Below are 21282 nucleotides of genomic sequence, written 5' to 3'. Positions count from 1 at the left end.
CCTTTTATTCAGCAGATGCTCGCCATGACGTCAGTTGCGGGTAAATCTGGTCGTTGTGACCTGGTGGAGAGCGCCACCTACCGCCCTATTATGTTATTACGTTTCTGCCTAGCGCCTGCTAGGCCGACGGCCCCGGTATCAACTTAAAATGGAAAGATTGAACTTTAAATTCGAACTTCATCATTAACAAGGTGAATTTTCGATCAAAAATAGGGGCTTCAATCACAACAGGTTTAATGATTGCCAATACTTCTGAGACGCCAGTCTACAGTGATCTTAAAGATTTGATCAGAACAGATTGATTTCATTTTGAGACAAAGGAGAATAACCTAAGAGCAAATATAATAAGGGAAATAACTTCAACCCACTGGCGATATCAATAATTCAACAGAGGAGAGCACAAGCGGCATGTGTACAAATACGTTTATTTTTTTCAGCTCATTATGCCATGAACTCATATGGGATGGGCTCCAGCAGCTGGGGTGCATTCTTCTTGGTGCTGACAAAGTGAGCATCACGAGGAGGAGCGGGCTGTACAGAAAGGAACATCAGATTGTCAACTGTTAGAAGATTAAAATGACATTTTAGCTCAATATGTAATCACTATCAATGGCCAATTTATACAGAAATAAAGGTTCTTTGGATTCCACGTGAACATTTCAGTAAAATATCAAAATCACTTAATGTTTTTGAAAACTAATTTCAACAATAATAATCAGGTTCTAAGTGAAGGTTTTATACCTGACGTTTCAGTTCCACCCAGGTGCCATTCTGCTTGGCCTCCAGCTTTTTAGCGTCGTTTTCTTTGACGCGCTGCAGAAAACTGTCCCTGCTCTTTGAGTGCTTCACGTGCTCAATGCGCACATTAATCCTCTTGGCCAGGATCTTACCCCTGCAACAGATAGGGTTATATATTAAGCTAAAAATTGATTAAAATGCAAAGCAATTGTTACAGCTCAGAAATGAAGCTGCTTTGAGTTAACACAATAAGTTAAGCCACACACACACATTAATAAATTACCGACAGAATAAATGTGCAGTTTTATTGTAAAAACACTTTAATATTCACAATGCTGTTTCCTCATAACAGACCCAGAACAAACTAGCATTTGACTGGGCCGTTCAAGGGTGAAATGCTTTACCCCACATGAATGACCACTCACGACATAAACAGCCCTGGTGGCAAAGTGAAGATGGGGTCACACTCCTCCAACCAGACGTTTAAGGGCCAGTGATGCAAAGGGGTGTCAAATAAGGAAATTAATAGTAATTATGAATAATTTAAAGAACCAAAATATCCCACTTACTTGACCTGCTTGTTGACAATGATGCCAACAGCGTGCTGGGTTACATTGTACACACGTCCTGTTTTGCCATGATAACACTTGTGAGGCATTCCTTTCTGGACCGTTCCTGTACCCTAAAAACACCAGATTCACAGCACATGATCAAATGTGGAAAATACCAAGCAGGATGTCAAAAACAGCAAGATTAAACCATGCATCTTACCTTGATGTCAACGATGTCACCCTTCTTGTAGATGCGCATGTAGGTTGACAGGGGGACAGGGCCTGTTAGGTAAAGAACACAATATCTTCATCTGCCCAAGCTGAGGTGTATAAAGCACTTTTCATAGGAAAATGCGACACAATAGAGCAATTTAAAAGCAATTTTGGGTGCTTACCATGCTTGCGGAATGGCCTGCTGAACATGTACCTGGTACCCCTCCTCTTGCCCTTTGTGTTCGTCATGGTGGCTGTTTACTAGTAAAGAGTAAAACCAAATTTAAAGTCACAAACAAGGCATGGTTGCACGTTTAATGACATTCTTTTATACATGGGTTTACAGAAATGAACATACTACATTGAACATTTACAATACACAAACTTAGCATATGTAATGACGCAAATAGGTTTAGGCGTAATTCACCACTCTAAATGTGTGGAAAGTTGACATGTTCCCAACATTCACCAGACGGGAGAAGAGCTGTCAAACCCTGATCAGCGACACATCTTTGGGCGTTTTGAAGTAATTTCGCTAGAACATGGCATGTTTCTACTTCCAGACCCCGGGAGGAAATACGCTAGCTTAGGCTAACACGATATAATTATAGAGAGCATATCTTGCTTGAAGCAGACTACCTGCAAAATTTAATCAAGCAACAGAACATATATGACAATTATTAAGAGGGGAAAGTGCCAACTGAAGAATACAGCAGCGTTTCTGCTTTGGATGAGTGGAGGCCCACATGGGGAGCCACGTTACTAGCACCATTCACGTTGAACGGAAAAGAACAGCATAAAGATCATCGTTCCAACTTATGTTAACTTTTTCACATATATCAAAGGACGATTGGCGAATAAGTTGATAAAGCCTCATACAGAAGCCACGATAAAATAAAGAAAATGTAATTTAATGTGGAGAAGCTCTTACCCCGGGTCTATACAAGATGGCCGGATCGGGGGAAAGAGAGAGCGGCAGGCCCCAAACTCCTCCTTGTGACACACAGCTGAGGTATGCAGCAATATCGCCTGAAAGAAATTAAAATCGAAGGAATTTTAAAATGGGAAAATAAATCTGAACAAAACAAAGATACATTAAATTTATACCAGTCATGTCTTTTAACTGTAGGGGGGATTTTCATATTCTAAAGTGTCTTTTTATCTGTCGCAGGATTTGCCGTAATGCATCGCGCATGCGCAATTTTCCACGAAACGATCTTAAATGTTTTGATCATGTACGTCGTTACTTTCCTTAAATTCGTGGAGATTATCCACATTGTTTTTTAGGGACGTGCCTTTACCAGAGGAGATCCATACCAAACCAAATGAAGAAAACGGAGACTGGGACGGATCACTTTGTTTTTCTTAAACTGCTGGACTTTCCGTTAGCGGAATCGCCTGTTCGCTCTCACGAGGGGAGCCAGCCCAGTCTTGTCAGCGCGCTGCTGTGAGGTGGAAGATGGCGTTAGCCGAATGGAAATCCTAATGACAGTCTCCAAATTTACCTCTTTTTGTACCATGGTGAGTTTTACGGGAGCTCTGTGGTCGCATTGGTTTTGTAATATAGTGATAGCGAAACCACCCGAATGCCGATGCCTGCTTTTAAACCAGAGAATTGTAAAGAAAAGCAGCCAGTGTTGTCTAAGCTAGCCAAGCAGTTTCCCGACCGGATCAAAGCCAGAATCCACCCGCCCACTCCCGTTTTTGTTGTGATTTGTTTTTGCTAACGGTTGTAGGTTTATCCTCCGCAATGCGGGATTCGTTTTAAATCACAGGTTGACAGCTGATTCGGCCACTGTTCGCCCTAGTGTCGCTGAGAACTGTGACGGCACTCACCTGCTGCAGTGGGGACTCCGGGCTAAGTTGCTAGCGCAATTAGAACTGAAGCTAAACCGCTATTAATGTCAGAACCGGGTTAACAGGAACGCGGCTTCATTAGTGAAGACTTTATGACGCTGTCGGTCAACGTTGTGTGTGGTTAGGACAACCGCATCCGAGATCGTGAGAACGCAGACAATGACGACACGTTTAAGATTAGCTGCGCAGTTGCTGATCCGCTCCAGCTGCACGTCCACTGTGTTGGAAGTGTGCAGCTGCACACTTCAGATGGGCTAGGATGTACCGGTAGTTTACGGGGACAGAAGAAACCGTGTCGTTTTATTAATTTACTCGTTCAATTCGCCCTACAAGTCGCTCAAAAGCACGCAAAGCCTCTTCATTTAAACTTAACTCAAACATTTTCTGACGTTATTGGCTATAGTTGCAATTATATATCCATTTACAGGGCGCCAATGCCTCTGCACTGGAGAAAGAGATTGGATCTGAGCAGTTTCCAGTCAATGAGCACTATTTTGGCCTGGTCAATGTAAGCAAATTATATACTTATATTCAATTCCCCCTGCCTCACACTCACATTGATTGTACCTGCTGTTAATTGGGATTTTCTAGTTTGGGAACACCTGTTACTGCAACTCGGTGCTGCAGGCTCTGTATTTTTGCCGACCATTCCGAGAGAAGATCTTGGCATACCGGAGTCAACCTCGGCGGAAGGAGAACCTGCTTACCTGCCTGGCAGACCTCTTCCATAGTATTGCCAATCAGAAGAGGAAAGTGGGTGTCATACCACCTAAAAAGTTCATCACAAGGCTACGCAAGGAGAATGGTGAGAGCAGGGAGAATGGACACGAGTGGAATGTTTTGTCATTGCTTTAAGAAACAATTTCCTACCCTGTGATTTCTGTTTCTGTCGATAAAAATAACAGGTTGCTTCTCCTTTTCCACAGAGCTGTTTGACAACTACATGCAGCAGGATGCCCATGAGTTCTTGAACTACCTGCTGAACACCATTGCAGATCTGCTTCAAGAGGAGAGGAAGCAGGAAAAGACCAATGGCCGCCTCGCAAACGGCACATTGGACAGCCAGAACAACAATAGCAATGCCACTCCTGCTCCAACTTGGGTCCACGAGATCTTCCAAGGCACTCTGACTAATGAGACACGCTGCCTTACATGTGAAACAGTAAGATGCTGCCTGTTGTTTTTGATGTAACTTACACAAAGTTAATTTTACCACACGGTATTAAAGGTTTGATTGAGTTTTAACCTTGTTACACCGCTTACAAATCTGCTTTCCTCAGATAAGCAGCAAAGATGAGGACTTTCTGGACCTTTCTGTTGATGTAGAACAGAATACCTCCATCACTCATTGCCTCAGGTAAAGTAAGCTCATGCCAAGCGAAGCTGTATCTTGCAGCAAAGATGCACAATTTGTACTTCATTGAGAGGAAAGACATCAGAACCCATACAGACGGTCTAATATAGCTCGTGTTTGGATTGCAACATTTTCTCTGCGTAGGTTTTATTTTATCGTGATCGGGTTGTAGAAACGTAATTACGCTTGACCAGTTTGAGGGGGAAAAACATTCTAGTCTTTTAAGAGCGGTCAGAAATAATTCATTTACCAAGATGCAGGAAACAAGTGCATTGTTTTGCTAATGAATGGGCTTTCTAGCGATGTGCGTTTGGGTTTGTGGACTAATTCATTGTTTATGCGTCCTCAGAGGGTTCAGCAACACAGAAACACTGTGCAGTGAATACAAGTACTACTGTGAAGAATGTAGAAGCAAGCAGGAAGCACACAAGAGGTAAGAATGCACGTTTATTTTTGGTCAGCCTTTGTGGTGAGCAGACACGGTGTCTGATTTTTGTCGTTCATGTGGCAGGATGCGTGTAAAGAAACTGCCAATGATCTTGGCTTTGCACCTGAAGCGCTTTAAATACATGGAGCAACTGCAGCGCTACACCAAGCTGTCCTATCGCGTTGTCTTCCCCCTGGAGCTCCGCCTCTTCAACACCTCTGGGGACGCCACCAATCCTGAGAGGCTCTATGACCTAGTCGCTGTGGTGGTGCATTGTGGCAGGTATACATCGATTTCCACCTATATTACTGTCTCCACAGCAACCAGAGACACTGAAGAGTAAAACTGTGTTTTTAATTTCAGCGGTCCAAACAGGGGACACTATATCGCCATTGTGAAAAGTCACGATTTCTGGCTGCTCTTCGACGACGACATTGTAGAGGTGAGGGAGTCAGTCCTTCGATACAGTCTTGTACTCAACATCAGCCTAATGTTGTTCCCAAAAACTTTCCGTCTCCGCTTGCAGAAAATTGATGCACAGGCCATCGAAGAATTCTACGGTCTCACGTCCGAAATCTCCAAGAACTCCGAGTCGGGCTACATACTCTTTTACCAGTCCAGAGACTAGAAGCAGAGTTAGTTTTTTTTTTTTTTAATCACAAAACTAAGAGTTGAGTTCCCTCATTATGGGAAGCAGAGGACCATAAACACACCACAGCGGTCCACACAGGTGATCCCCTTCTGGAGCAGCTGTAAATCATACTTGTGCTTTTTATGCACGTAGTGCCGTGTCCCCTCCTGCCTCCTCATCTCCTCCCCTGGCTGGATGGATGGCGCTGCTGCTGGGACAATGACACCACGCCGAATAAAAACCGTCACGATTCTTTTTTTCAAAGCAGCAAATGAGGGATGTACAGATGCCGGTTGGTCACATGACTTGCATATTGTTTTTTTGTTTTGTTTTTTGCCTTGGATGTAAGATTGAATGGGTACTGGTATTTAAGCATTCATACAGTGTAACATTGGCCTGTTGTCTTAACTCGCCCCAAGCTGTTCTGCACTGGCATTTACTGAGTAGATCCCATTTGCGATCGTGGATGGGTGTGAGTTTAGCATCCCAGCTGATCGGGCACCCTGGGTTGTATATTTCTACAGTGTACAGGATGGTATTTGTATAAATATAACAAGATAATATTGGAAAATGTTAGACCTTGAAAAGATGTATTAACACTATGGTGCACTTTTGATACCGTTTTGTAGGTGTTGGCAAGTTTAATGTGAGGGTTTGCTTAAAAAGGCCTGTTGTGCAACGGTTATTTCTGTTTTAAAGAAAAAGAAATAAAGCCAGTAAGATTGAGGATGGGTGTGATGCTCTTTTTTTATTTTAATCCCACAGATGAGTCATAGAGCTCAGCACCGCCCCTCAGCGGTGTTAACCTGCCCTGTCCCAACGCAACAGGAGTTATTTTTAATCCAGTCAGGCGCAGGTGCCGCGTAAAAAACGCGCCGGCGGTCACATTCTGCACGACCCGGTCCATGCAAGAGCACGAAGTCGCCACCAGCAACACACGATTGCGCCCGGGAGGCGATGCAGGGAGGGTGGAGATAAGGCAGAGAAGATGGAGGACAGGGGAGTAGGGTGGACGTGGGGGGGGGGGGCTGACACACATCAGGGATGCTGTTAATAGAACAGACATGGACCAGAATAGAAGGGTCCCAATGAGCCTCGCAGGAGGAGCATGTTTGTTCGTGCAGGTGAGGCGCCAGAAGCTTCACCAGGTAGTAAAGCGGAGAGGAAGTGGCGTGCGTGCGCTGACGCGGCGCGCACACACACTGTCTTTGTCCTTGAGACAGCGCCGGTCAGACATTTAGCGGACTTAAAACACTCTCCTGGGTCTGTTCCGTTTGGGACTCCACCTTCATTATCGACTCCCCCCTCCCTCCCTCCCTCCTTCCCTCTCTCCATCTCCCTCCCCCTCCCCATCTTTCGCCGCTGCTCCGCTCGCCGCTCGCCTCGCCGCTCCTACCGCACAGCCGCAGTCCGCGGCGACCAGCCCTTAACGACAGAGCCGCTCCGATCTCCTGGCACTTCGGCAGACGGAACCAGCAAACCCCCCCGCCCGCACCACAGCCCCGGCTTCGCCGCACCATCCTCATCAATAACATGGAAATACAAGACTGTCGCTCTTCCATCTAGTCGCACCTCACAGACTCAAGGTAGGTTGGGTGTTTCGAGCATCCTTCACATGCATGGCAAATGCAGCCCCCACCACCCCATCTTCCCTCCACTCCAGCATCCTTGTGCTGACGTGGAGCAGCTGCTGTGTTTCTCTTATGCAAAATGCAGACAGGCGTAGTTCCACATGGCATCTATAGGGTTGGAGGTATATTTCCCTGGCGGCTGCGGCGTCTTCCGCCTCTTTCTTGGAAATAAGCGCCTGACATTTATCAATATATTCCATAGAAACGTGGCCTAAAATGTACCGCAAAGCTTTCGGTGTGATTTCCAATAGACTGCTTAATAGATCTCCCTCCCGCAGGCATTAATAAGTCATGATCATCACGTGTGGTAACACAGGCCGCACAAATGGGAATAGGAATATTTTCATGCCGGCACATTAATTAATTATTTACCCAGAGGAACAAAGCCACAATTTTGTATTTTTATTTGGGTATCCGTCATCGGGGGTTTTGTGCTGTGGAATAAATAAAACTTGTCTTTATAACGTCCAATCCAGCGACGCGCACAGCGGTGGGGGCATGGGGGGAGGCTGCCTTTGCTATTTTTGCCACTCGTGCATGCATTTTTTATACAGCTTTTAAGAAACTATATTTGTGGTGATGTTTTTTAAAGGGCTATTGAGTTTGTTGTGTGTTGTTATGATGCGTTTTTAGAACATTAGAAAATAACGCGTTTATTAGACATGTTACAGGATTCATGATATGATGCTTTAAGAGTGGCGCCTCTAACAGTCGCCGCCGTTGTTTTATATTGTGTATTTCATCTTTTGGGATTTTAGACGGGGGGCACAATGAGTGAAGCGCCAGCTGCCACCTCCAGCTGGCTGAACCCCGACTCGACAGCGTGGGTGAGCGGCACCGGGGGACTGGCGAACAACGGCACCGGCCTGGGGACCTTCCCACCTGAGTCTCTGGCGCCCAGTCAGATGCCCCTGTTCGTCAACCCCTGGGACATCGTGTTGTGCACTTCTGGGACTCTGATTGCCTGTGAGAACGCCCTGGTGGTGCTGGTAATCTGGCAGAACCCGGCGCTCAGAGCCCCCATGTTCCTGCTGATCGGCAGCCTTGCGCTGGCTGACCTGCTGGCTGGCCTGGGCCTGGTGCTTCACTTCACCTGTGCCTACCTGCTCCGCTCCGATGCTGCACAGTTGCTGACCGTGGGCCTGGTGGTGGCCTCGTTCTCCGCCTCTGTTTTCAGCCTGCTGGCGATCACCATCGACCGCTACCTGTCGCTTTATTATGCCCTCACCTACAACTCGGAGCGGACGGCGGCCTTCACCTACACCATGCTGGTGCTGCTCTGGGGCCTCTCGTTATGTCTGGGCCTGCTACCAGTGACAGGGGTCAACTGCCTGGCAGAGGAGGCCACGTGCAGTGTGGTGCGGCCGCTGACGAAAAACAACATTGCCGTCCTTTCCGTCTCCTTCTTGCTGCTCTTCGGTCTCATGCTGCAACTCTACGTCCAGATCTGCAAGATTGTGATGCGCCACGCTCACCAGATCGCCCTCCAACATCATTTCTTGGCCGCCACGCCACACTACGTCACGACGCGGAAGGGCGTGTCCACGCTGGCAATCATCCTGGGTACCTTTGCCGCCTGCTGGATGCCATTTACCGTCTATTCCCTCATCGCCGACTACACCTACCCCCCGCTCTACACTTACGCTACCCTGGTGCCTGCTACCTACAACTCTGTCATCAACCCGGTCATCTACGCCTTCAGGAACCAGGAGATCCAGAAGGCGCTGTGGCTGGTGTGCTGTGGATGCGTGCCAGCTAGCGTGGCCCATCGCGCAAGGACCCCTAGCGACGTGTGACTGAGCAGGCCTGAGCAGGAAGAAAGAGAAGGCCTGGTTCAGCTCTGCTTCTCACTGGATCTGTCTGGTGTAAAACAGAGCAGCAGCGGCGGAGGTCAGGGGAGGCAGCAGATGTCTGGGGCTGTGCTTCTGTTTGGTGGGGCTTCCAAAAGAAGCCTGTGAGCTATCCACAGCCCACATGAACGAATAGTGTTTTCCCTCCATTGCACTTACCACTGTCTTCCCCCAAAAGAGGGCCGTCAGTGCGCGGGCTGTATCCTGCTCCCTCCTGTTCAACCGGCGCCACGCCCTTCCTCTGTTCTGCAAAGAGAGCATCAGTGAGCCACAGCACCGCTTATATCACGTGTACACAGTTCGGGTATACTTTGGGGTGACATGTTCTCATTTTTGTCAAAAAAGGCGCGATTGTCCGTTCGCCTCTGCGCGTAAAAACGCACGGCCGGTAAATGAAGCCGCACGCGCGTTCGGAGGGAGCGAGGAGGAGCGAGAGGGGCCGCGGATGAATGCTCGTGCGTTTCCACTTAAAGCCGGTCTGGAGCAGCATCCTGGTGCGCTGTTGCTGCACTTTGAACGTGCGTCGAAAGCTAAACAGTCGCGCCGAGCTAAAAATAGACGCCGGCGCTCTCTGATCCGCGCCCTGCGTCCTCCACAGACGCCGGGAAAGAAATCCAGCCGTTTCGTGTTCTCCGCGTCACCCGGGTCTGTGCGTGAATGCGTTTCAGTTCAGTTTGCGTCTGGGACACTCAAGACCGCCCCCCTATTAACCCCTCCTTCTTCTTTAATAATTAACCCAGGCTCCAAACCTAATATAGCATATGTTTATCAGATTAGGTAACCACTTTTTTTTCTATCTGCGTTTACTTTCTAAATGTGACATTTTTGGGAATGTAATGTCAATTTCTGCACAATTTATTTAGAAATAAAAATATCTATATATATATATATATATATTGTATTCTTTAGATATAATTAAAACATCCTTGAAATAATCCCTACAGGAGATTTGACTAATTTGATTATATTTATTGATCTGATCCGATCCAAATCTGATCTTTTGTTTAGACCCACACAAACTGATGCTCTGCATGCTAGCCTGAAGTGCACTCTGCATGCGACAAGCACAAATCTCCTCTATCCCTCATGCGTTGGTTGTGATAAATCAGACACGTGCTGTGTCACCCCCCCGCCCCCCCCACATCAGCATGACCTTAATATTTCTAATAGTGGATCTCACGTGTATTGCATTGTTTGCGTTCCTTCGTGGTCTCGAGAAGAACCTCCCCGTTTGGAGCTAGCTCCGAGGCGTTCCCATAGAGTTGCTTTTAGTCGAAATGGAGCTGCTCTGAGTCGGCCGCCGTCCTCCGGCGCTCCGCATGAGTTAGCAAAGCCCACGGGATCACGTCAGCAATAACCGGGACGCGAGGAGTTAATATCGGTGGCAGGAAGCAATACTCAGGCAGCAATAACATCATCGTACGCCGCCACAATAACACCTTCTAATAAGTGGTAGATGTCACACCAGGGCTGGATACGAGCCGACGGTTCCTTTGTCTCATTCGTCAGCGTTTGTCCTCCGCCGCCGCGTCGTTCGAGCCTGAACGTTTCTTTGCCTGTACCTTCTGTGAGAACACGGTATAACCTGTACGCAGTGTCGTGACCCTGGGTGTCTGTGTGTGATCCGGGCCTTTTGTCTGTGCGTCCGTATGAGTTTCGTGGCCTCTGGTACGCGTCCGTGATTCAGCAGCTGAGACCATCGAGTCTCTCCTTTGTGCAGGGGAGGTAAAAATGGGATGAGGGAACATGACCCGCCCTGACCTTTAAGGACAATGCCGCCAGTCTTCCGGTCGTTTCTAAGCGAAGTGACCCCACCGTTATTGTGTTTGAAGAGCTTTTTGGTAGACAGGACCAGGAAGGTGGAAGCTCCTGCACTTCAAGCCAAAGTAAAAATGGACTCGTGCGAACTGTCCTGCTGTGTTTCCTGGCTCTTCGTTACCACTGTTGATGTTTTAAATCAATACAGTCTGGTTGATGCAGGCGTCTGTTAAGTGACCTCACAGAGATTTTATGAGCTAGCAAAAGGCCCATTCCAAATGCCAAGAGAAATGCTGCCACCGTCATTCCACCCCCCCCAGCCTCAGTTGGCCTCAGTGGCTGAGGTGTTGATGAAGGAGACGGGAGAGTGTTTTTCTGAGTGCTGGGATGCAGCCTGTGCGTGTGAACTCATGCAGTGTCAGACTGTATTTGGCTGTTGTTCTAAGAGCATCAACGGCTCAGGCTGGCACGTCAAACCCCCATCGCAGCCCCCCTATTCCTTTACCTTTGGATAAAAGTCTATTTTGTTATATTCATTGAAAAAGTTCTATTTTTTTCCACTTTAATCCGGCCTGGACTCATTCCAATGTTGTACGATATATCGGCACTGTAAACGCCTTCTGAATGTAGTAATAATCACTTGTTTGATCGGTATCCCCGCCCGGCGTCGTCTGTCCCTGTAAATACAGCATGCTTAAGATGAGGGATTTTATACACACCGTGCATGGTGCTACCAAAGCCAGTCAAATTATGGGATGAGTCCGGCTGCCCCGTTTTGAAGGCATACTTTCTTTCTTTTCCCCTCCTGCGCCAGCGTGTAAAATGCTGGTGAAAGAACGAGGGAGCACCACTGATAAGGCATGTTTGGGTGAGGTGTGTGTGGGGGGTGGGGGATGGGGGACACCAGTCCACACACACTACTGATTGCTGAATGTTTTCTTCAGTATTGTGGAGGATCTGCATCGTAGAACAGGTGTGAACAAGGGCTTCGTATCCACGATTATAGTGAGACTGTGCTGTTGGATGTAATATTTGTCTGTATACACACACCTGTTGATCTAATGAATGGTTCCTAGGTGTGACGGTACACTACCTTGTGTGTAAAGGAAACAATGGGTGGGAAGGAGGTGTTTGGGGGGGAGGGGGTGGGGGGTTGAGAAATTGTGTAGCCAGAAATAAGTGTTCCATTAGGCAGGAGCTGGCTGTCTTTTCAATGGTTACTAATATAGAGCTAAATATCAAAACACTCAAGGGCCTGTGAGTGCATCTGGTGTAGACGTACGTGTAGTTTTCAATGTGAAATGCACTTTATTTTTTTGGGATCAAAATGGCACAACAAATTTAAGTATCTGCAAAATGAAACGTATAAAGGATAATCAACATGCACTAACTTAACTGGGATATTGTCAAAAATGTGTGTGAACGTGGTTGTCTATTTTTTCAAGGTGTTAGTTGTACTTTTTATTGCTTTGGTTTGTTCACTCAATCGAAAGATCTTGTTAATTTTGTATTAAAAAAAAAGAAAAAAAGAGGAAAAACGTGCTGTGCATAAAACTCCCGTGTCGGCTAATTTGTTTTTCCGCCTCTCATTTTCTCACTCCGCCGTTTCCCTGGCGATCCCATCTGGGCTGCTCTGTTTCCACGGAAACCCAGGAATTAAAGCCAGTTATGTCTCTGTGTGCACGAGGGCAGACAAGTAAAGACACGTCAATTCCAGCCGTGATCCTTCATTCCTCATTTTATTTTCCTCTGGGTCAAAGGTTTCAGAGCTCACGCACTCATATTCATCCCCCCATCAACCCCCCCCCCCCCCCCCCGCACAGCAGTGATCGATCGCAGACGCAGTGGCTCAATCAAATCTCATAGTTACGACCAATAAGACTTTATATACAGCTCCCGTCTCATCCAGCATTTGGGTTGCTCTCTTCTTTCCTGAATCCATTATCGCCCTCCGTTATCTTCACATACAGTTATTGTCACATTACAAATTCACCTTGGATTTCTGCCAAAGCGTTTCAGTAAAAACATTTAAAAAATAAGTACACAGGTTAGCTCAAGAGGAAAGTTGCTAATTGTTCTAACACTCCCAAGCATGGACTATATATGAGATAAGCACCATCACGGGGTGACTATGGTGTTATTATAGGAAGACAAACAGACACTGGGGTGTATTCACAATGCGTTAAAGAAAAAGTTATTATGTTAGTGTTTCAGAAAGTGGTCCTCCATTATAATATATTTTAACGTCTTTGCATCTTGAATACACCCCCATGTTTCCAGTTTTGGACCATTCAGCTTATATCAACCAACAGTGTGTGATTGTGTGTAGGCGTGTTGTGCGTGGTGACCTGTGGGTGTGGTACTGTGGGCATTCTTTTGAATGAGCGTGAGGTTGATTGTGTCTTACGGCCTTTGCGCACCAACTTGATTTGGGGAGACTAGCGGAAACACACTGGAGGGGAAACGACGATGATGCACCGGGGATATTTACTGTAGACACTGCGTGTGTATTCACAATTTCCACCCAGCTCCCTTTGGTGATCGACAGCTTTGCACCATAAAATATTTCATTTATATACCATATATAGTGGGTTCTCCATGGTGAGTGATTTATACAGCAGTTGCTAGAACATAAGAACCAACAGGATGTTGGGGCCAGTTATCAAGTTGGTGTGAAATGACGCTTGGTGTGTACGTTCAGGGGTTAATCGGACCAGTCGTTGTCCTCCAACTCAGAGTCGTCTTCGGAGTCGGAGTATTCCACAGCGATGCGTCGCGACAGGATGGTAGCTACATCGTTTCCAACTGGCTCTCGCTTAGCCTGCTGCTCTTGCTGCTCCTGCACTTTCTTCAGCTGGATGCCTGCGAGGTAATGATGAGATAACATTAAAGGTTTCGCTGTGCTACCACGGAAAGGACAGATAAGTGCATGCGACTGCTTACCCATACGTATGGCAGCCAGGAGATCGCTGCGAGCGTCGTTGACCGTGGTCTCGGCAGGTGTGGAGGACATCTTGCGTGTTGTAAGGTGAGACGCACCACCTGAGAGGGGAGGAGGAGGAGGGCCGGGGGGAGGCGGAGCAGCATGGGCTCCAGATACAGGTGGCGGAGGTGGAGCGTAGCCGCCCATGCCAGCCATTGGCCCTGGAGACATCGGACCTCCGGGAGGCGAGGCAAAGGCAGTTTGGGCAGATGGGATGAGTGGGGCTGGGGGAGGGGGAGGAGGGCCAGTGTTGGCATAGCCGTCCATACTGTGAGAAAAGTAAATTAAAAAAATGAAGCGTTAGCACTTTGCATTCTGCTTTGCGAGGCATTTTTACTGAGAAATAAAGCACATCTGCCACTAGATGGCAGCATAAACACACAGTTCAAATAAATGAAGTCATACAGTTGAATAACTACAGAACCCATTATATAAATTAAGAAAGAAATATGACTTTTTCTATAGAAATAAAAAGAAAACCTTAACAAATACAAAGCATATGCATTTATATTTCAGTTGCAATATGGTCAAACTTAAAAATGGTTAAAAATGCCTCTCCTTGACACTGTCTTTTACGTTTACCTGTATTCCATCGGTGGGAGGGACATAGAGCCACCGTTCATGGCTTCGGTGGGAGGAGGTGGCAGTGGGACTTGTTGGTGGTGAGTACGACCCAGCGTTCCACCCTGATAGGCCATCATAGTTCTGCTTCGGCTATCATGCTCACTTCCTCCTCGGGGGCCATGACCTGCAGCCATCTGAGCAGCGAGGATGCTGGGAGGTGGGCCGGAATAGGTGTGGGCATGGCCCGCATGGTTCATAGAGTTAGGGTAGTGATGTTGATCAGGTCCGTGACCCCTGAAACGGACACAAAAAGGGACTTTATCAACCCCACAGAGATCCAACTAATCCCCAGCTCCGGAGGCTGATGCCTTCTCCATTAGGCTGGATCAGTGGTAACATAGAAAGTGATAAGAAATAGGGATCTACCTGTTCTCTGGTGACATCGAACCCTCAGAGGAAGCCCCTCTGTCCCGGTGTATAGTGTGTCGATGGTCTGGCCTCAGCTCTTTATCCAGAGCCATCATGTTCCACTCTTGCCGACGGTTCCGCGCCTTCCGGACCTTCTTTACCTCCCTCTGCAGCGTTCCGTCCACACAACGCCTCTGCTCCTAACGAGTAAAACGAACAAACTGGTATTTAGACGACGCTATATATAGAAAGCGTTCTGGCCTGGTCCTTCAATCTGCTCAGCAAAATGGAATTAATAAACAAAAAACAAGGCGGATTGTTTTGCACCTTCTGCTTCCGCTTCTCTTTCCTCTTATCCTCTGTGTCCTGCAACATCTTCTCCTTCCACAAGTCAAAGAAGTACGACGGATCGGTGTAGAACTTGAGCGCTTCCTTGTGATCATCCCTATATAAACGCAAAGGTTACAAATCAAAGCAACAGAACTGGACATTTAATAATGAAAAGACACAAAAGAATCATAGAGATGTGGTTTAATGTAGTCCAGAAAAGCCCAGATTCCCTGATCAAAGCTTATTTTATCAGTGCTGAGTATTAAACTCGTGGACCTGTAAGCAGAGAGGATGCTGAGCGGCGGCGGCTTGTCGCTAACGTTGTACATCTCTCGTACGGGATTGGGAACGCTGCTCTTGGACACCACCTGCTGATCCTGAGTGGTGGAGCTCTTGAAGGCTTTCCTCATGTTGATGTCTTGAAGAGAAACTGATAAGAGAGGGAAAAAGCCAATGCGACAGGGGAAAAAAAAGAGAAAAAGACGAGTGACGACCCGCTGCTCTAACATCTGACCCACCTTCTTCCACGGTGGAGTCCAGCTGTGTGACCTTCACGGCCAGCCGGTCGATACGGTCTTGGAGCGAGTTGGCACGCAAATAGAAGGTGTTGGCCTCATTGAACAGTTCGCCAAAAATATCCTCCGCGTGTTTGCCTGGAATAGAATGACAGAAAAAGAAAAACGGGAAATTTTAGACAAAAATGGAGGCTCGTAACCATTATCTCGTATCCATTATCCGCAGAGACCTGGTGGAAGTAACGTGACACGACGTGGAGTCTGTACGGGAAATTGCATTCTCATGAATAAATGAAAGCGTTCTGACTGCAGAGATCCAGCCCAATCACACTTATATCATTCTAGTTGTGCGTTTTAGTGCCTGAAACGGCAGAAATGTTTCGCGCTTCTCAAGTTTTACTTATGGCCTAATCACTTCCAGACTTACTGACCCCTGACAGACCCCATATGTTCGCACGTTCTGAGCCGAACCATCACAAATGAGCCTTTGCTGGACGTAAAGACCTAAAGGATGAAAAGCTGTTGCTCCAGCTGTGATATAAGAGAACTGGGAAATTAGCACAGGAAGTTCCCAGAAATGCCTTGCATATAAACCCCCCCCCACAGTTGGATTTCTTACAAAATCACCCCCCCCAATTGTATCTGGCAAAAGCTTTAAAGTTTCTAAAGACTTCCAGATTAATATTTCCAGAATAGATCACAGCGCATTTTGGAAATTGTAGGACGGCACTGCCAAATTAAAGGTGGTAACCTTGTGTTTAAACAGAAAAAGCTGGGAAAGGTTTTACTGAGGGGGGGGCGAGGGAGGAAGTAGCGCAAATGAAAAGATGCAAGCAAGAAGCACCTTTCTGTTCAAGGTTAATGGAGCAATAAACCCGAGGTTATGTGAGCTTTAGACGTCATGTTTGATAATCTAAGAAACAAAAAAAAAATCAACAAGGTTGTCAATGGGTCAAACCCACCAGGAACCCTTTCGCTGTGTTGCGTAATCATAGATTTGTGTGAAAATGTGTTAAAGAAAACCCACGCGAACGCTGGGGGTTATTTGTGTCCCTCATGCTGACAGGATGCGCAGCGGGAAAATGACCAAGAGGAAGTCGGAATCGCAGACTTGGCCTGCTGAGAAGCGGCAGCTCTGACCCTTCCTGAGGAATCTTACGCTCCACATACACGCAGGCATCAGCACACAACCACGCAAACGTATGTAGTCTGTAGATCTGCCCCTCCGGGCCTTTGTAGCTCTCCCTCTGTCGCTCGTTTTCTATATTTACAACTTCCGCAGCTGCTGCTGAAAGGTCCACTCCCAAAGCAGGAACCTAACACAATAGAGGAGAGCAAAACAGACGGCTCACATTTATACATCATCGGCCCATCGGTGTAAAATGTTCATCTGAGTAGCGCCCTCCATCCTTTGTCCAGAAAGAACACTGAAACACACTTACTAGCCTTGTTAGAAGAGAGCATTGATGTGCATTCAGTGTGCACGGCTAACTCCAAATCAAATGTCAGAAATTATGCATTGCAGCATTAAGACTGTTGGTGACCCACGAGACGCACGCGTCCTGACAGGGGTTGTACTTACAGCAGGAAAGGTCCTCAAAAGGTCAAAAACACACACACACCCACCCACCCACACACAGAGCTGTCAGGATAAGTCCATTTTTGCAGAGCCTTCTAAAAGGATTACATTTCATCCTCTGTGTTCCAGCGTGAGGGTGCTCTAAGTCTGCCGGGGCCCAGGGGCTTCGAGTCACAACAACCCTAAATCAATCACAGTTTCGGGATTAATGATGCAATCATGTGATCAAACCACGCGGTGCCACAGAAAAGGCCGCGGGGGCCATCGTTTCCATCAGTTTTATGCTCACGCAGACGTTCCCCTTTCTTTTATTTCCCCATATGGGAGTCTCGCAGCAGCTGTGTTCTCCAGCCAAATGCTTCAATGTACGCGTGTGCTTCTCTGTAACAGTGGGCGCCTTACTCAGGCTGCTGAGCTGACGGATAATGGCGGAGAGCGTGTTGTTCATCACACACTCCAGCTCGCTGCCGATGCCCTCGGGGAGCTCCCCTCGGCAGAGGTGACGGGGGTCGATGTTCCTCTTCACCAGCGGCATGGTGAGGCCTCGCTCCGTCCCGATCTGTTGGAAAAACACAGAAAATTATACGGCGAGTTCCACTCTGACAGGCTCCATTTGTGTTAATAGTTATTATTCCACTGGGCGTGGACACAAAGAAAACACAGATGGGCCTGTGGATGGAGAACTAACAGATAACCAAAAGTGTCCCAAAGCCAGAAGACTCGTGGCAACCAGCAAAGAGATTAAAGCATTAGAGAAGGAAAGATGCCAGCTAATCCCAGGCCGGCTTGTCACAGGCCCAGCTGGAATCCCGACACAAACAGCGTTTCATGGATACGGTCGGAAAAACCGAAACCGACCAGAAAACAAGGGAAAACCACATCGACGGACGATTTACATAAATAAATATGCTGCACCGAGCAAGACAAACTCCTGAAGCTTCAAATGCACCCGCAGCATCACTCCCGTCTGCTTCCCATGCACGGCGGTAAATGAGAAAAGCCTTTGATCGCTCCAATCTCTCTGAAGTTCAGAGGACAACAGACAAGCACTCAAACTAGGCGAAACGTAAGGGTTCACTGCCGAGGACCATCTTATCGGAGCGTCTTCCTGCTTCCTGTTTTTGTGACCTTGGACTGCCTCCTGTTTCCTGGTCCTCCTGTGTCACATCTTTTCTTCCTGTCCCAACACTCGGAAAGAACCACACAGAAACGATGCACGGAGGCAGAAATAAACCACCTCACACCGTTTTTAGATCCCCAAATCCAATGTTTCTCTGCAGCCACGCCAGAAACATAAATAAATTACCTCAGAATAAAGTGACTTTGAGGTCGGTCAATGAAAAAAAGTGCCTAATAATAGCCTAGGGGAAAAAAATCACATGTATCACTAAGTATAGGTGTCTCAAGGAACAGAAAATATTTACCTTTATTACACGTGAATAATTATCTCAAAAGACCGAAATAGGCGTGGGGTTAGATCATCAATGCATTTAATAGTCAACAATTCAATGCTTTGCTATCAGTGTCTCGACAGGAAGCGACAGTAATTGCAGCCTGTGTCTCTACAGCTGTCCAAAGACAGAAAAGAGACACTTGTGTTCGCTGAGGCCAATTCCCACCAGCCGAGTCCTCATCTGGCACTGTTTTCTCAGCTAGCGACCCCCTGCGACACCCCGTAGCCTCGTGCCAATAAGAGTAAACAAAGGGTAAAATTACGTCATGATGTGCTGCGACAAAGGACGCCGTCCAGGCAAAAGGGCCCCAGTGCGATGGATTTATCAGGCTACATTAGCATGTGGGAAGCACTGTGCTTTGGAAGTGTAGGATAAGGAGGAGGTGGAAATTAAATGGCTCATACGGTTTGTGCAGCATGACAGTCACATCAATGAGGCGAAATAATGAGGAACCGGGGGCGAGCAGGGGGGAGGGAGAGGCCGCCTTTGCTTCTGTAAAATTAGGAGAGTATTTAGAGAGGAGAGACAGAGGGAAATAGCGAAAGGGCTGCGTTAAACATTAAGAAGTGGGAAACGCTTCCCCCGTGTGCTTTAAATTTGAGTGCGAGGGTTAAAAACTGTGCGATGGGGGGATGGGCTGGAGCAGGGACATCGGGGAAACCGCTGAAAGGTTCCCGGGACAATAGAGCTCCGTTCACACGGCAACAGTGCTAACTCTCCCATGCATCCTCCCCCTCCTCCTCTCCAGCCTCCTTTAAGCCCCCTTGCAATAAAACATACCCAGCTCACCCCCCCCCCCCCCTTCCTCCTCCTCATCCTCCACTCACTCAGGGAGGAAGACAGGCAAAAACAAGGAGAGCACCATACACCCATCAAACCCACGCCATGGACCAGCACATAAGCGGATCCTTCCAAACACCGATTCTCACTCCAGTTCTGAGCATTACCTGTTTTTCTTTTTTTTTGTGTATAGATGCTTAATTTATTGCCCCACGCCTACTCCGGCATTCAGGCACGCAAACACCCACAAACACACCAGGTAATCTCTGTTCCATCAGTACTGTGTAAACGGCCCCCGCGTCGGGAAAGAACTTTCTTTAGGGCAACTTTCAAGTTGCATTTAGAGTAAAAACTTCCCCCAGGATGCCTTCAAGATGCCTACATCTCTACACACCAATAGAAGAGGCTTTTACTACAGATGTGAGAGCTCCATTAAGATCTGACGGGGGTCATTACGCATTTATGAGCCTAGTAGAGCCTCTTGCAGGCTGTTTTGCTTGCTCTGATGTGATGAAAAATGCAGTCTGGATTACGTCAGGTCACACTGCCCTAAATATGACGTAAAAAGAAAATGGTGCATGTCCAAGAACATCCCAGTATTACTCAGGGGCACCTGTCATGAAACATTAATTGTGCCGTGCATGTAGGGGGTGTAAAAGTGTCTCAGCTGAGTGCAGAATGGGCCCCAGATCTGGACCATCACTTTATTATTGTCTGTAAAGTCGGGAAACACGTGATGATGATGGCGACTAGGATAAAAACACAGACTGCATGTATGCATGACACAGTTTTGATGCACACATCCTAGACAATTATCACATGCATGCCACGCTTAAGTTGATCTCGCTTCTCATCTCGTCTCAATAGGCTGGTCGACACGCACGCACGCACGCACGCACGCAAACTAATGGCAGCCCCGATCAATCACTGTTCCGCACCGTCGCTTCCCGTTACTGATGGACTGACCCACATCTGTTCGTTGCCGGTTCTTGTGAATTCCTGTCTGTTCCCATATGAAACGGAACCAACGCTTCGGTGCCGGTGCACTAATCAGATAACACGCGACAGTGGACAGAAACATATAATAGATCTGATTCACGCTGGCCAGGATTAAAATATATTCGATTTTCATAAGTTGAGCCGCGGGGAGTCCGTCTATTATCCTCCACTGGGGGGGGTCCACTGACCACTCGGTTAGCTAGCTCATATTCAGCGCTCGACTTCTTACTTTTGACAAACGAGGCTACGGTCAAAAGACTTAGCGATAAATTCTTCATCGTCTAAATTAACGGCGATATTAGTGGCGGTTAGAAAAAGTATCATAAGATCCTCACCAGCACTTCAAATATTAGAAGGATTCAGCTCGTCCGCATGTCCCGTTAGGTACTCCCATTAGCTCTTCCATCCGTCCCCCAGCCAGTCTGGCCACTCCAGGGAAAAAGGGAACCGGGGGCGTGTCTGCTGGTCACAGCTACCAATCAGAAATCGCAGCAGAGGCTTTAACACATGATGGACAGCCGTTGTAACCAATTGGCTTTGTCAGTTCCAGCCGTGTTTAAGAATGAAGGAGGCGGGGCTAACGTCGGGCGTTGCTGAAGAGCTTAACGGTGTTTTTGCAACTACGCCCCGTTCCCTGTCAAATGATTGATGTTGGGAACA

General features: G+C 47.3%; 4 protein-coding genes across 4 annotated transcripts; 2 read left to right on the top strand and 2 right to left on the bottom strand.

Annotated features, from left to right (window-relative positions):
• Positions 1–405: 405 nt before the first annotated feature.
• On the bottom strand, positions 406–2531 carry rpl21 (ribosomal protein L21). Its single transcript, XM_057012734.1, has 6 exons — positions 2434–2531; positions 1685–1763; positions 1510–1571; positions 1308–1420; positions 742–892; positions 406–531 (listed from the first exon to the last, which is right to left on the bottom strand). The coding sequence occupies exons 2-6, from the start codon at positions 1749–1751 to the stop codon at positions 442–444; spliced, it is 483 nt and encodes a 160-aa protein (XP_056868714.1). The 5' UTR covers positions 1752–1763; positions 2434–2531; the 3' UTR covers positions 406–441.
• Positions 2532–2679: 148 nt separating this feature from the next.
• On the top strand, positions 2680–6498 carry usp12a (ubiquitin specific peptidase 12a). Its single transcript, XM_057012721.1, has 9 exons — positions 2680–3023; positions 3787–3867; positions 3951–4164; positions 4286–4521; positions 4640–4716; positions 5063–5146; positions 5225–5422; positions 5504–5582; positions 5667–6498. Exons 1-9 carry the CDS (start codon positions 2976–2978, stop codon positions 5766–5768), a joined length of 1119 nt encoding a protein of 372 aa, XP_056868701.1. The 5' UTR covers positions 2680–2975; the 3' UTR covers positions 5769–6498.
• Positions 6499–7099: 601 nt separating this feature from the next.
• On the top strand, positions 7100–12564 carry gpr12 (G protein-coupled receptor 12). The gene is made up of 2 exons (XM_057012723.1): positions 7100–7357; positions 8161–12564. The coding sequence occupies exon 2, from the start codon at positions 8173–8175 to the stop codon at positions 9196–9198; it is 1026 nt and encodes a 341-aa protein (XP_056868703.1). The 5' UTR covers positions 7100–7357; positions 8161–8172; the 3' UTR covers positions 9199–12564.
• A 312-nt stretch (positions 12565–12876) lies between these two features.
• On the bottom strand, positions 12877–21098 carry wasf3b (WASP family member 3b). The gene is made up of 9 exons (XM_057012720.1): positions 20958–21098; positions 17792–17948; positions 15814–15948; positions 15572–15725; positions 15293–15410; positions 14984–15165; positions 14576–14851; positions 13954–14261; positions 12877–13872 (listed from the first exon to the last, which is right to left on the bottom strand). The coding sequence occupies exons 2-9, from the start codon at positions 17922–17924 to the stop codon at positions 13715–13717; spliced, it is 1464 nt and encodes a 487-aa protein (XP_056868700.1). The 5' UTR covers positions 17925–17948; positions 20958–21098; the 3' UTR covers positions 12877–13714.
• Positions 21099–21282: the final 184 nt, after the last annotated feature.

The sequence above is a fragment of the Takifugu flavidus genome, chromosome 17 (assembly GCF_003711565.1).
Source record: "Takifugu flavidus isolate HTHZ2018 chromosome 17, ASM371156v2, whole genome shotgun sequence".
NCBI classification, from domain to species: domain Eukaryota; kingdom Metazoa; phylum Chordata; class Actinopteri; order Tetraodontiformes; family Tetraodontidae; genus Takifugu; species Takifugu flavidus.
This window is presented reverse-complemented; position numbering and strand designations above follow the sequence as displayed.

What these genes read in the sequence shown, in the direction of transcription:
- rpl21 (XM_057012734.1), bottom strand. Translation starts at nt 1,751, where the DNA reads ATGACGAACACAAAGGGCAAGAGGAGGGGTACCAGGTACATGTTCAGC. An exon ending in CAGGCCATTCCGCAAGCATG is followed by an intron (nt 1,572 to 1,684) that starts GTAAGCACCCAA and finishes TTTACCTAACAG; the next exon opens with GCCCTGTCCCCCTGTCAACC. An exon ending in GTGACATCGTTGACATCAAG is followed by an intron (nt 1,421 to 1,509) that starts GTAAGATGCATG and finishes TGGTGTTTTTAG; the next exon opens with GGTACAGGAACGGTCCAGAA.
- usp12a (XM_057012721.1), top strand. Translation starts at nt 2,976, where the DNA reads ATGGAAATCCTAATGACAGTCTCCAAATTTACCTCTTTTTGTACCATG. An exon ending in GCTGCCTTACATGTGAAACA is followed by an intron (nt 4,522 to 4,639) that starts GTAAGATGCTGC and finishes TGCTTTCCTCAG; the next exon opens with ATAAGCAGCAAAGATGAGGA. An exon ending in AAGCAGGAAGCACACAAGAG is followed by an intron (nt 5,147 to 5,224) that starts GTAAGAATGCAC and finishes TTCATGTGGCAG; the next exon opens with GATGCGTGTAAAGAAACTGC.
- wasf3b (XM_057012720.1), bottom strand. Translation starts at nt 17,924, where the DNA reads ATGCCGCTGGTGAAGAGGAACATCGACCCCCGTCACCTCTGCCGAGGG. An exon ending in CCGTCAGCTCAGCAGCCTGA is followed by an intron (nt 15,949 to 17,791) that starts GTAAGGCGCCCA and finishes ATTCTATTCCAG; the next exon opens with GCAAACACGCGGAGGATATT. An exon ending in TCGATGTCACCAGAGAACAG is followed by an intron (nt 14,852 to 14,983) that starts GTAGATCCCTAT and finishes TGTCCGTTTCAG; the next exon opens with GGGTCACGGACCTGATCAAC.
- gpr12 (XM_057012723.1), top strand. Translation starts at nt 8,173, where the DNA reads ATGAGTGAAGCGCCAGCTGCCACCTCCAGCTGGCTGAACCCCGACTCG.